The 14082-nt window shown below is 48.0% G+C and overlaps 1 protein-coding gene across 1 annotated transcript; it reads left to right on the top strand.

Moving 5' to 3' along the window:
* The first annotated feature begins 265 nt into the window (after positions 1-265).
* On the top strand, positions 266-12876 carry LBH (LBH regulator of WNT signaling pathway). Its single transcript, XM_065632745.1, has 3 exons — positions 266-449; positions 1270-1372; positions 10337-12876. Exons 1-3 carry the CDS (start codon positions 424-426, stop codon positions 10532-10534), a joined length of 327 nt encoding a protein of 108 aa, XP_065488817.1. The 5' UTR covers positions 266-423; the 3' UTR covers positions 10535-12876.
* Positions 12877-14082: the final 1206 nt, after the last annotated feature.

The raw sequence follows: 14082 nt of genomic DNA, 5'->3' as shown, positions 1-14082 counted from the left end.
GGGTGAAAAATAATGAACCCTCGGGGCCAGGAGAGGCCGGGCCAGGAGAGGCCGGGCCGGGCGCGCCCCCGCCTCCCGCTCGCAAGACCCCACAACCGCGAAGACGCAACACCTTTCCCCCCCGCCGCTTCACACCCCCATAGGCGGCGCGCGCCGAAGCCATTCATGAAAATGGTGACGTCAAACAGGGGGGCGGGGACGCGGGGCGGGCCCCGCCCCCCGGGGCCATTTAAGGTGGCGCGGCGGCGCTCGCCGGGCTCAGAAGGGGTGCAGCGGCGGCACCAAGGCTGGGCTGTAGCGGGCAGCGCGTCGTCCCGCAGCGTCCTCCGGTGCCGCTCAGCCGCTCCGCTTGCGGGGCAGCGCCTGGTGCCCCTCCCGCCACCTCCACCCCTGAGGGCGCGGGGCAGCCTCCGCCGGGACTTCATGTCTGTGCTGTGTCCCCTGCCCTGGTGAGTGGGCGCTTCCCGCGTTGGGTGGAGAGTGGGGTGGGAAATCGTAGCCGCGGGCGGGGGGAGGCTCTGCCCCGGAGAGCTGCTGCCGTGGCCGTGGGGGGCTTGAAGCGGAGCCCCCGCGCGTCTGCTGAGGCTTCAGCCGCTCCCCGGCCGCGGCGGCGTGTGCGCCGGGGAGACGCGATGCAGCGCGGCGGCGCGAAGCCCCGGGACGTGGGAAGAGGCTGGTAGTGGCGGTGCGCACGCCGGGCCCTTAGCGAGACGATCCGCAATAGAGGAACTGCGAACTGTGGGAATTCGCTTCACTTTCTCTAGCTGGAAATGCCATTAAGGCTGTAAAAACAGCGCTGGAATTGGCGCCGTGCGCTCCGCTGGCGTGGAAGTCCCGGAGGTTGTAAAATAAGTCAGCATGAGCTAAAGCACACTAGCTTTTTTTTTTTAAAAAAAAAAAAAAGGAAAAAAAGAAAACAAAAAAACCGCCAGCGCTTGCACTTATTTACTCTGGTTTTTTACTTTTCCCCCCTTAGGGGGCAGCGCTGGAGGGAGCGGAGTTAGCAGTGACCCGCTGCCGCTCCAGCCTCCCGGGGTGTTCTTGAGCCGTGCTCTTGGGGAGACAGTCGGGGAGTCGCTCCCGGGGGCAGGGGCTGTGCTGCCCGTTACCAGCTTTTTCCACCCGCATCCGAGGGAGGCAGGAAGGAAGGGACCAGAAATAGACTGCCTGCAGCCTCCTCTGCCTGCTCTTCTTGCCCGGTGCTGCTTAAATCTTGCTCTGCCCTTCCGGAGCCCCTCGGCTGATTTGAATGCCGTCTTTTGTTTCTAGCTCTGATTATCTGAGATCAGCTGAAATGACTGAAGTGATGATGAACACCCCAGCTATGGATGAGATTGGGCTAAGCCCCCGCAAGGATGGCCTGTCGTATCAGGTAAGTGCTTTGCTGGCTGCTTAGGCAGTAATCCCCTGTGGAATTGCCTGGGCTGGACTGCAAACCTGTTCTAATGTTCCTTTTCATAGCCTGACCTAATAGCAGGTCTTATTGTAGTGAGAACTAGTCAACAGGCTGGAATGCTTGTTTGGCAGGAGCCAGTTGACTAAAATATCACTCAGTATCAGACCAGATGGGCAAAGGATTTGGTTGTTTCTGAAGTGGTGGAGCCCCCACTCATTCAGCATTCATGGGGGCTCAGTGGGAGGTGGGGAGGTCAGTTGAAGAAGGATTTGCCCCACTCACTGAGCTGAGAGGACCCTGGGATCAATTTGTAGTATAGCATGCAAATGATCTGCCTAGACCAGGAGGGAGATGTTTATATGGCACTTCCATTTTTTTATCTGTTTCTTGGTTTTCCTTTGAGAGGGTTAGCAGTCAGATTCAGTCAGGCCAGGGACAGCATAAAGAAGCCTTGAAGTGTCACTGGAGATACTAGTACCTGAAGGCATGAGCTGCATTCATTTTGAAAGTTGTGAACAATGTAATTTATCTCTAGATTAATGAGGCGGGCAGGTGGTCTTAGAAACTAGTTCGAGCCTTAATCCTTTAGTCTCAATAACCCTTTCGTTTCCTAGCTTATAGTTAATCAAAGAGTGAGTTGAGCATCTTAGCCTACTAGATCTGTGTTTTCCTGCTCTTCCAGAAGACTTGTTGATGAGATCTGACACAGGTGCTGAGTACATGCAGATGACTAGTGTCCAGTCTGTGCATCAGCTCACTCTTAATGGTAGATCCCGATGCAGGGTTCTTCCTTTGCAGATGTTACACAACCTGCAGAGAGGCAGTTGCTCTAAGTGTGCATTCAAATGAGGTGTGCTGTTGTATGCTTGCATATTTACATCTGAAAAATGAGCTACAAGGCAATAACAGTGCACTGAAGTGTGAAATCAACTGAACTTAAGGCCACAGCTGAGGCCTCCAGCAGAAGCCAAAGTCATGGGAGGAAAAGGGGATGCATTGCTTTTTTTGATCAGAATTCTGGATCTGGATAGTATAAGTTGTTTGGTTTATTGCCTCCGTGTGTGGAAATAACTGTGCTGTGCTTCAGTGCTTGAGTTAGTGGAAGGCATGTGGCCTCTCTCATAGAGGGAGTGTACAGCAATGAGAATGGTTATAAACCTGAAGCAATCAAACTAACCTGTGTGGGATGTTCAGTTGTCTTTATGGGTCACCATATGAAGAGGCTTAACCCAGTCAGGTCAGATGCCTCTATTTGCCTGTCCATATTTTCCAGTGAGAGGCAGAATCTAGGTGCCCTGCTTGTTCTAATGGTTGCTTCAGCAAGGTTTTTCCCCAATTGCTAATGACCTTGATAAGTCTGCTTGGGCCAACTGGGGAACAGGCCTGTTTACTTTTGAGTGGATCATCTGAACCTGAAGGAGTGTGTCATAAATGCTGACGACTCATATCTATGCAGGGCTTATGCATCCTGGATTTCTCCTCTGTAGTGGTCTAGTCATAGATGACTTGTCTCAAATGTCTGCAAGGGCTGGGAACTGCCTCCTGGTACTTCACTTTGTGTAAGCCAGACTGATGGCAGAAAGGGTTGAGATGTTGAAATGGAAGATCCTGATGGGGCACTAGTGGTGCGTGGGCTGTGTAGGAGGTCTGCCTCTAAATCAGGTTAGTGTAAAGAGGACTGGGGAGCAGGCTCCAGCCTTCCTTCTCTGGCTGCTAGGCTGAGAGTGTCACAGTGTAAATCAGGGTCAGTTGAAAGCATCCTTAAAGGGTTGAAAAGTCAATTTAAAACAGCAAGGACGAACCTGATGCAAATAGCACCATGAGCTCTTTGTTCTGCCTCAGACTTTGGCATTTTGTGCTTCATCTTGCTGATGGAGAGAGTTTGGTACATGGAAAATTGTATGCCAGTCTGAGGGCTGTAGTGCAATAACTTAAAACCAGCCGGAGCTAATGGAGCATGACTGCCTCTACGCTGAGGCTTGTTGTTCTAAGCTGCAGCATCTTCCTCCACTCATCTGCAGAGCTGGGCACTCATGATGTGAGTGTAACAGCCCTTGGCTGGCTCTGAGAGGCAAAAAAATTACAGTGGAGCCAGAACTGGGAGGGGCAAGCTTTTAGTTTCAGAAGTTTCTCTTGTTCTATTAGTGGAACTTGTATTTATTTTACTTCTGAGATGACTGCAAAATGAGGTTCCAAATGTTCCTCTTTGGGCTGTGTAGAGCAGGAGTTGCCTGGGAGTTGGTCCGCGTGATCCTAACTATGAGCCTGGGGGCTGCTTCTGCCACTGTGTGCAGACATGGAACTGTCTGGACCAGAGGAGATAGTACAGCAGCTTTGCTGAAACTGTGAAGGACATCAGTCAGTACCTGCTGCAGACAGACTTGTCCTACCAACAGTACTGCGTCCAAGTATTTTTGCCTTTACTTGGAAGTAAACCAAGGAAACAAACTCAAACAGAACATAAACTTCAGCAATTTGATTCCTCTGTCCTGTGGAGTTCACTGGACTTCAGGGCTTCTGTCTGTCTTGCTGGTCATGGAGGGAACTTGACTTTTTACTTCTGCCTCCTCCACCCCCTTTCCTCTGCTTATGCACTGCAGTGTCTGTCTAGACATCAGCTGAAGGTGTGCACCCCCCGTAGTGAAGCTCTCTGGCTTTTGATGGGCTGGCTGTCATTGCTCTTTAAGCAATGATGTGAAAACTCAAGACCGCCAAAGTTGTATATTGGCGATAACTGGGTTGCCTGTGTAGGCTTATTAATTTGTACAGTTTTACTTGCAAAATGTGCTTTCTTAGCATAGAAATACCTTTTTTCCAATTAACACACAAAATGCTTGTAAATTCATGTGCTAATTTCAAAACCTGTCTATGTAAAGCAGTTTTATTACTGTATTTGAGATGTAAAGCTGCTCTCTTGAGTTCCCTGAAGATGGTTCAGCCAACAGATTTAAAAGGCCTGAGCAGAAGTGAATGGTGGAATCAGGGCATGAGTCTCAGAGCAGGGTGGCGTAGACAAAACAGAAGATGCAGCTGAAGAGATGATGTCATGCGGGGTCTTGTGCCTGCAGTGAAGAGCTATTTCTGGATCCTTAATAGATGTCCCATAATTCCCATGGGACTTACTAAACAAAAAACTCGTTGAAATGCAGCTGATGGCTCAAGATGCCCCTGCCACAAACAGATGTGCACATGGAGGGCTTCATGCGCTTCCTGCCTGGCAATCTCCAGCAAGCCAGGCCTTTTTCACTGCCAGTCAGAGCTAATGTACTGTTTGCTATTTTCCAGCCTCTAGATACAGCTGTTCTCTGAAAAGCCTCATCAGCACTCTGCCAGCTTGTCCTCTAATGCCATCTCACTGCAGCCATCACATGCAGCTACTGAAACTGTGGCTGAATTAATCATTTTGTGGAGCTCTTGTCAAAACAGTGTCTTGACCTGAAATTCTGCCTTGATTCTTGGAAGTGGAGCAGGGTCTGAGCACAACTGAAAACACTTTGATGGCCCAAGTATTCATTTTGAGTAATTGCTGTGTTGAGTGTGCTACTTTGCTGCAGACTGTCTACCTGGCTGGCTCGCTGGTCCTGCAGGACCTTGGGCTCCCTTTTAGGAGATGGGCATGTGGAGGCTGAGCTTGTCTCATGCCATCAGCTGGGGTTTGGTTGCCATGGAGAGCTTGAGTTCTTTAAGTCATGATCGCATCATGCCGGGATCTGTCTAGGTTAATCACAGGCACAGCTAGCTGTGAATCACGTCAGACTGACTGAATCTAGGTAAATAGGCTTAATGCTCCATCCAGTGTCTGTGGCAAAAGCTTTGGGTTGTCTGTCTTGTTGGGGAAATAATTTTTTGGTGAATGCAACACCTCTTCACCAGCACTGGTGAAGCACTGACTTTCTTGGGGAGCTGCGATGCTCAGTGCTGAGGGGTTTGGGCTGCATCTGCGCACCTCCCCATCTAAACTGGGGGACCAATGTCTTACTGACCCAGGGGCTGATGGCAAAGGGTGGAAATTGAGCTTGCTCTATGATTGTCTGGTTTGCTTGTAAGGTGCTTCATATCTGTGCAGCCTTGATTTGTACAGGGAAGTCTTGGATTAGAGCTGGTGCTTGCTAGTGCAGAAGGTCTTAAGACTGGGTTTTAAAAACTTGGTGATAGCATGTTGAGGATCACTTGTTCACATAGCGCATCCAAGGCATGGTTACTAGACAAGATTAGTAGGCTGAGTCAATATGTATTCCAGGGTCTGGGACCTTAAATGAAGGCAGAAGCAGGATATGGAATAAACAGAGCCCAAACTAATCAAGTTTGCAGCTATGCTATGCAAAGTGTTCCACTGAAATGCAAACTGAAGACAGCAGCTAATCAGAACATCTACTGGTGCATGTTTTTTCCTCCTTACTTGATGCCTTGTTACTCAGATGGAAAACTGTTTTGATGTATGAAGTTTTGCAGCCACTGTCCCCTAAGATAGGGCAACCTGTCCGTGACAGGGGAGTTGTCATCGTTCACAGACCTCAGTCACAGGCTGCTGTGTGCATACTAGATGGAGCTCAGTTTCAAGCCATGACTACTGTATGAGTAAATGTATGTATTAGCACTGCTGCTTATAGCTGAAAAATTCTTCCAAAGAGGACACTGAGAGATGACGTAAATATTTCCTGAAATGCATTTGCCATGCTCCTCAATAGCAGTAAAGTTTTAATTTAAGAACTTAAATGCCAGTTTGGGATTTGGAATATTGACTTCCTACTGCTGAGGAGGCAGAGAACTTAGCTTTTTGGTACTGGGAGGGGATGAGTGATGTGTGTGCATCAGGAGTGTATCCTGTACTTGAATTGGTATGCCTCTCAGTGCAGACTTTTCAGTCTTGTATAGTATTCTGACAATGAAATAAAGCTTTCCCCTCAAACAGTAACTTAATTTGGAAAGACCTCATAATCTTAGTGTCCCTGTAATACAATTGAAGTAGTTTTCAGCCCTGTGGGAGGGGAGACAGGCATTTTAACTATGGGTGTTGGTATGGAGTACGCATGTGGAAGTTGTTTTGAATTTACAAGTGTCACTTGGATTATGCTAGCTCTGAGCTAATCCTCTTAACTGTCTGACATCTCTCCTGCCTTTGGTGTTTCTCCATCCCTGTGAATGCTGAGAGAGGGTATGAGTCTCCCCAGGGCAATGAAAACTTTCCGTTCTTGTTGCCAAGGCTTCATTCAAGGATAGTAGAGCTAGATCATCCAAAACAGAGGCAAACATGATCTTTGCAAAATACTTTCAAGCTTTGGTTTTTGCTGCCCTTTCCAGCTGCAAGGCAAGAGTTTGGTCAATTTGTCTGTGTCTGGATCAATGCATAAGGATAGCAGTTCCCAAAACACAATCTGGAGAGGCCTGTGGAAACCAGTCTGGCTGTGAGTGAGAAGCTGTGTTGAGTAGTGTAAGAAGCAACAGCGGTGTCCTCTGCGGGCTCTGAAGGTGTCGGGAGGTTTAGATTGGATATTAGGGAAAAAAATCTTCACGGAAAGGTGTGTCGGGCACTGGAACAGGCTGCCTGGGGAAGTGATTGAGTCACCATCCCTGGAGGTGTTTAAAAGGTGTTTAGACAAGGTTCTCAGGGACATGGTTTAGTGCTAGGGTTAGGTTATGGTTGGACTCTGATCCTGAGGGTCTCTTCCACCTGAAATTATTCAGTATCCCTCTGTGGCCAGGAACTGGGGCTCAGCTGCAGATGGGAGACTCTGCAGAAGCAGTTGCAGCTCCTTGTGCTGTATCGTGCAAGTGAGGGGAAGATACCTTTGAATTGCTGCTGAACTTGCTTTTAGCTAGTCTTGACAAACAACTACTTGGTCGTTATTTGTCCCTCATCGGGTGACCAGATCAGCCAGAAATGAGCATCATCTTTGGCTGTGTGCAAGGTGGCTCCCTCTGATAAACTGTGAGGAAGGTGCTAACCCATTGCTGCTGTGCTCTGTGGGCAGTGGGGACATGCAAAGTCTTCCTCCCACATGCCTGAACTGGGTAACATGAGCAGAAGGGCTCACAGGCAGGTTTTGCTAGACAAGCTGTCCTGGCTACTGTGCAAAAGGGTGCGGAGCTCGCAGGTCAGAGCTCAGCTGCTGCATTCCCCATGGGGACCTTGCTGCAAGTTTTAGAGTAGTTTTTGGAGTTTCTTTTTCCTATTCTCTAAATCTGAAGTGGGACCAGGTTTGGCATACAGGACCAACAAATACAGCATGGCACTACTGCTGTGGGACAGCAGAAAGTTGGTGCTTGCTTATCTTTTTTTATAAAGAGCTTTGTGATGTGGCTTATTTTGGAGTAGGTGTGGAGGCTGGTTGGGGTAAATTTCCCACCCCACTTCCCCAGATACGCAAATGGAGTCTTAATCTGAAACCCTTTTCCCTTTGGTCCCTGTGCTTGGCCTGTCGCATTGCCCTGCTTGTCACATGTGAGGAAACCTGCCTTTGTGTATTTTTTCCATTGACTGTCCACACCCCTTGAAAGTGCAGTTGCAACATCTCACTTCATGCTGCCTCGACGATTAAAAAGCATGACTTAGTGGAAAAAATTCTGACCTTCTTGGGTTCGGCCTGTCCTGCAGCTGTTTGAGATAAGATTGTGCTAGCTTTTTTTTTTTAATTAGAAAAGCTGCACACCATATTTTGAGGATATTTGTTTGTAAGGAAATGACTACCACTTAGTTTCTGGAAAAAAAATCTGGCAGGCTATTTTCAAAGAAATTGCTCCAATTTGACCTAATGTGCTTAAAATGATAGCAGGCAAAGGTTAGTTTAATTATTATACTTGTATTCTTCTTGTCCAGGAGGCTATTTTCATGACATTATCAGCTTATGTAACCTCCTGAACCACACTTTTTCCATTGCAACCTTCTAAACCACGTAAAGTCAAGGGTATTTTTTTCCTATCCTGAGTTTAGATAACAAGTTGATGCTTAAGAGCCACTGAGTGTGTTTCCAGTAATGCACCGTGTGTCTGAAACTGCCTTTGTTTGGCCAAGCAGAAGCCACAAAGCTCCAAGAAACAGTTACTGTCTGACTTGTACCGTGAGTAACTGATAGCAAGTAGCTCACACTGCAGTGCCCCTGTTAACGTGCCTGCGTTCAAAGACCTCATTCCTGTGCTCTTGAAAAGCACAGAGATGATGGGTGCTGTAGTGGGAGCTGGGCTCCTGCACCTCTGTCCCCAGGACCAGGTGCCTGTCTGCAAAGTTCCCTCCTGTTGTGTGTTACCTTCACAGTGAGTCGCTTTCCTGAGGACCCAAAGTTACCTTGTCTGACTTTGAATTAGGTAGCAACCTGGTGACTTTCTCAGGTTGGTAACCTGGTTGCCACAAAGCTTTGGATGTGAGGGAGAAATGTGGCTGAACAGTATAAGACTGAATATTGACAAGGAGGTAATGGTGTGGTTAATTGTTCTTCAGCTAAGCAGCTAGTTGATAGGATGATGTTTCACTTTGGGGTTTGGGCCAGGGCTTCCCAAGGTTGTGGGTACCTGCATGATTGGCATGAGGAGTATGACGCTTTGTGGTTAATGCTCAGGCCTCCTGGATGGGGAACCTGCTTTTGTCACTGGAACCACAGAGATCAAATCAGATGAGATCTTGCTCTCTCAAACCATGAGCAATGTGCCTGTCTGGGGCTGGCAGTGCTGTTTTGTGCAAGGATGCTCTGACGGCTCGCTTGAGTGCAGCTGGTGGTCAAAGGAAAGTACAGTGCCTGACTCCTCATCTACAACATGCAAGGGAAAATGCATTTTGTGGTTATCTTCTTTGGGGTGTTTAAATACAACTGTAGTGTAAAATGAGCACTCTGGTAAGATTGCTTGAAATAAACAGGTGGCAATTGTTTAATCTTCTGGTTACCAATGAAGGGGTCTGTGGCAACTGGTTCTTGTCACCCAGCAGTTCTCCTCTGGATAAGCTGAGGTTTGAAGCTGTTCCCCTAGTAGGGCATCCCTCTAAGTAACAGCAACCTCTTCTGTTCACAATGCGATTCAGTCGTGCAGACCTCCTGCTAACACTGCTCTGGCAGTTTTTCCTGTACCTGTGTCTTTGCTGCGATTCCTAGCAGGATCAGAGCGTGCATCTCAGTGGCACGGCCAGGCTGTTTGGGCCCTGGTGCTGCTGCAGTGCACGAGCATGTGCACCCACGTGGCAAGCTATGGGTGAGAGGGAAGGGGCAAGGTACTCTGTGCTCCCTGGGGGGCTGGAGATCAGAGGGTCCTTGTATTCCTTGCATCAGAATATGTAGTTGCTGGCTATGCCGCAGGTACCTCCTGCCCTAAGAAATACAGTTTTGTCTCCAACCCTTCCACAAAATGAGTGCCCTCCTGCAGAGTTTCAATCCTGATGTATGGTGGCTGTAGCATGCAGAACATGGCCAAAGCTATCTCTGAAATGCAGCTGAACTTCTCTTTTGGTCTGGTGCTGTGGCTCTGGAGCGATACCAGCCACAGGCCCTTGTTGCAACGATCTGGGCTGCTCTCGCACTGGGTTGCCACGTGTCCTCTCTCCCCTCTAGCAGCAGAGCCTGGAGCACAAGCCTGTTCTTGGGTGCAGCTTGACCAACAGCAGGAAATGAGATCTCAGATTCTCTAATTGAGATCGTTCATGAGATTGCACACTGAGCTTTAATACAAAAGCAGTGGTTGGTGATAGGGGTGAGGCGTTTGGATAAATATCCAAAAGGGCAGATGCCTGTTTGCTGAGTGCTATCCAAGCAAGCATGTGCTTTGGAAGCCTCTTGGGCAGCAGTATAGTCAGAGATTAGAGAAGCTTAACAAGTTCAAGAGTCTTCCCATCACTCAGTGGTTTACTCTGTATCCAGACTAGTTTGCCCCGAAGACCCAAGTGTCCTGAGAGTTGGGTTTTTGGCTAAGACTGCTTGAACGCACCCCCTCTCACAGACTGTTTCTTGGCTCTTTCAGATCTTTCCTGATCCCTCGGACTTCGACCGTTACTGTAAGCTGAAGGACCGTCTACCCTCCATTGTGGTGGAGCCCACAGAGGGGGATGTGGAGAGTGGTGAGCTGAGATGGCCACCTGAAGAGTTCCTTGTGCAGGAGGAGGAGGAAGAGGAGGAAGAAAACTGTGAAGATGTGAAGAAGGACAACAAGGAACAATAAATGGTATCTGAGGAAAGACAAGGGACCGCACCCTTCTGAAGGAAGAACCACACTTCTTTTGAAAGTCTTTTTAAAAAAAAAAAGACAAGTTCAATTTTGCACCTGCGAGATCTTAGTTTTTTTGTAATCTCTGTATTGAGAACTGAAGCCCTCGGTGTCACCAGACCTCCTGAGGAAGGAAGGAAGTAAGGCAGAGAAATGTTTGCTGTTCTTGAGATCGCTATCTGTATTTTTTCCGAGGCGGAGGCAGCAGTGAAATTCCAAGCACATGGCAGAGGGTGACCACGCGAGGACTGCTGGAGGGGGGAGCTCGGGGAGGGGGAGGAAGGCCGGAGCCGGCAGCGTTTGGCCAGGAACTGCCTCTGGCTAAAAGCGTGAGAACAGGGCCGTCATCTCTCAGATTTGCCTTTCTTACAGCTTCCATTTTGTGTGTTGGGGGGTGGAAGGATGTCCGTAGGGAAGCATGGCTAGATGCTCTGCTGATGAGGGGCCTGTAGTTCTCCCTGGTTTGGCATCTCCTAGGGTAACACAAGCATCCGTAGGAGTAGTTGGGTTTCTTGCTCTTGCTGTTGAGCCTGTTTTCCAGCCACTTTTCCCAAAGCTATTTTCTCCCCTTCTGTTTGCCTTTAGACTCTTCAATGCTGAACAGCTGTATTTGCAGGATAATGTTAGGCTGCTGCTTGTCATCTCTGCTGCAAGGCCCTAGTTTATCTTGCAGGTGGTTAGTGTTTTACATCATCAGATGTAGAGATGCTTCTGTCTGCAGTAAGAGCTCATGCAGGTTTGAACACTTTGGATTTTTCTCTCCTGTTTGCTGAGGCTGCTGTGGTTGGTCTCATCTTGTACAGTGCCCAAAGCTAGAGAGTGGGCAATATGCCTCCTTACCTTGGTGCCCTTAAGGCCGTAGGGTTTCGTGTCTCCAACTTGCTGGTGAAAGGGCTCGTGAGGGCTGGGGTGGAGGACCTCCTCCAGCTTTGTACTGCAAGGCCTCCTCAGAGCCCTGGCACTGCAGGACAGGCTGGTAAGGGTGTGCATGGTGGGGAGTACTGCCAGACCTGGATGTAATCCAAAGATGAAACATCAGATGTAGTGTGGATCATCAGCGGGGTGGGGGGGTGTGGGGGGGTGCAGTTTGCAGGAGGGGTCCGTTGAGAGAGAATTAGCCTCGGTGTCCTGAGACAAGATGCATTTCTGCTTCATAGCAAGGGTGGAACATTCATGGGTGTTTAACGAAGTGCAGACTGGCTTGCAAAGTCTGTGGCTGTGTCCTCTTCACCATATCCTGCTCCAAGGAGAAGTCATCTGTCTGTGTTTGAGGAGGAGGCCAGTTGGCTGCCAGACAGGGTAACCCACTGCTTTCCTGGAAAGTGATGATCCTTGTAGCTCTGGGGACCAGCTTGGGAACCAGTTTGTCTTGGGATAGGATGTGAAGTTACCACCTAAACCAAAAATGGGGTCATGGAAGAGAAAAGGAAATGTCAAGGCCTTAACCAAACTTTCATAATCCCAATGCCACCCCCTCCTTTGCTTATAACTGGTTCCATTTTTAAAATCTATTTGGATGTGTGTATTTGTATTTTTAATACCTCATGAGTAGTTAAACGCTGGTGGGGGTTGGGAACTGCTTTTAACATATTGGCAGGATTGTTTTAGTCTTGTCTTGCTTGTGTTTAAACATAATGGCAATAATTTATCAGCTCTGCATAACTGATTCAGACAGGAGTTTGGAGACGAGTTAGCACAAAGCAGGAGAGAATTCAGTGTTCGTACACTGTGGCTGGTCTCTGGTCCAGCAATGCAGACCCAGTTATACACACTCCCTGCCTGTCTTGGTGGATCGTTCATCACCAAATGGTCATGATGTGGTGATACCATTTTCTCTAGTGATGGATTCAGCTGTTGTGTCTGTAACACTTGTTCTAGTCTTGCTGTCTTACTGGAATGAGCTTGTACACCTGCATACCAGCCAGTTGTCTTATTTCTAAGTGTTACTGTCTATTGGTCTCAACCATCTGTACCACCAAGTCAAAGCTGCGTATCAAAGATAGTACCATGTGGGCAGCAATGAGATGGCAATCCTTGGACTTCAGACCTGCTGTCTGCCCTAAAGACTTGCATATTTCTGTCTGCATCCTTTTTTTTGGAAGTATTGTGTATATTTCTATTCATTGTTGAACATATCTAAAGAACAAAGCACTCCAGTAAAACTCCTCCTGTTGTATGATATACATTATATATTTCTGTAATTCTTTTTTGAGCCTCAGGGAGAAGCTAGCATTTTTTTCAAACTACATTTTTGTCACTGTGACAGTTGTAAATAAAGTTTGAAAATGCTTTCCAAACATACTGGCTTTGTCCTTACTGCCAAAGTGGGTTGGGATGGTCAATCTTCCAGATAACGGCCTGTCCTTATGTTTCAGGTCTGAGGTATGTTGACTTGCAAGGTTAATGCAAATATGTGAAGAGACACTGCCTGTCAGTTGAGGCTGTTCTGTGAACCTGGTGGCACTTGTTTCATGCATGTGGTTGACTTCAGAGCATGCCCTGTGGGGTTGTAAGTTTAAATCAACTTAAAGTGAGGGGCAGCATCTTTGCCTTCCATCTTCCTACAGCTGCTTATTGCTGTGTGAAAGGCTGCAGCAAAGTGGTGCTCCAGCTTATGTGGTCCTGAAAATTCTGTATTTATATCTATAGTTACTTATCTGTAATCTATGTCTAACCCTTACCTAACCTTAAAGAGCATGAAGCCATGGAGAGCGGAGGCTGTAGCTGCTCTCAGTACTAATGCATTACTTGTGTGTGCGCTTACCCTGCCCCAAGCAGTGAGTGTGAATCACAAAATCACAGAATGTCAGGGATTGGAAGGGACCTCAAAAGATCATCTAGTCCAATCCCCCTGCCAGAGCAGGAACACCCAGATGAGGTTACACAGGAAGGTGTCCAGGTGGGTTTTGAATATCTCCAGAGGAGGAGAAGATCCAGCTGTGTGCTGTTCTGGTCTCAGCTGAGCTACCTGGAGTTGTCTGCTTTGGCTGTTTTGGGTCTAGAGGTCACCTCTTCTTGAGTAGTCATTTGTGCCTTGCTGCACACAGGTGGTTGTGCGCTACAGCTTGGAGCACTGGGGGAAATTGCACTTCTGAGTGTGATTCTGAACTCATTTGGTACCAAGCCAGTGTCCTGGGTGTAGAAATCTGACCACGCCAGGATTCAGTAATTGAAACTGTGTACTTAGTGGCATTAAATTTTCCACTAAAACCAGGTGATAGGAAGCAAATGCCCTGGAATACCTCTATCTTTCAGATAGATGGAGAGAAGTTCCTGTGATTTGGCAAGTAGCAGAGTCTAATCTTACCTATGCAAACAAGCTGGGCTGAGGCTAGAGCATTATGTTTACATGAGACTGGCTTAAATACACCAATTAATGACCCTCAGATTTAATGCCTGAACTATGAGCATGCTCAGTGTGAGCCCCACAGTTAAAGACTAATTGTATCGTGCTCAACCCTTGTGGATGTTCTATGCCATAGAAACACAAATGCAATGTTAAA

This window comes from Caloenas nicobarica, chromosome 3, assembly GCF_036013445.1.
Source record: "Caloenas nicobarica isolate bCalNic1 chromosome 3, bCalNic1.hap1, whole genome shotgun sequence".
NCBI lineage: Eukaryota > Metazoa > Chordata > Aves > Columbiformes > Columbidae > Caloenas > Caloenas nicobarica.
The sequence above is the reverse complement of the archived record's forward strand: the minus strand, read 5'-3'. Positions and strand labels throughout refer to the sequence as shown.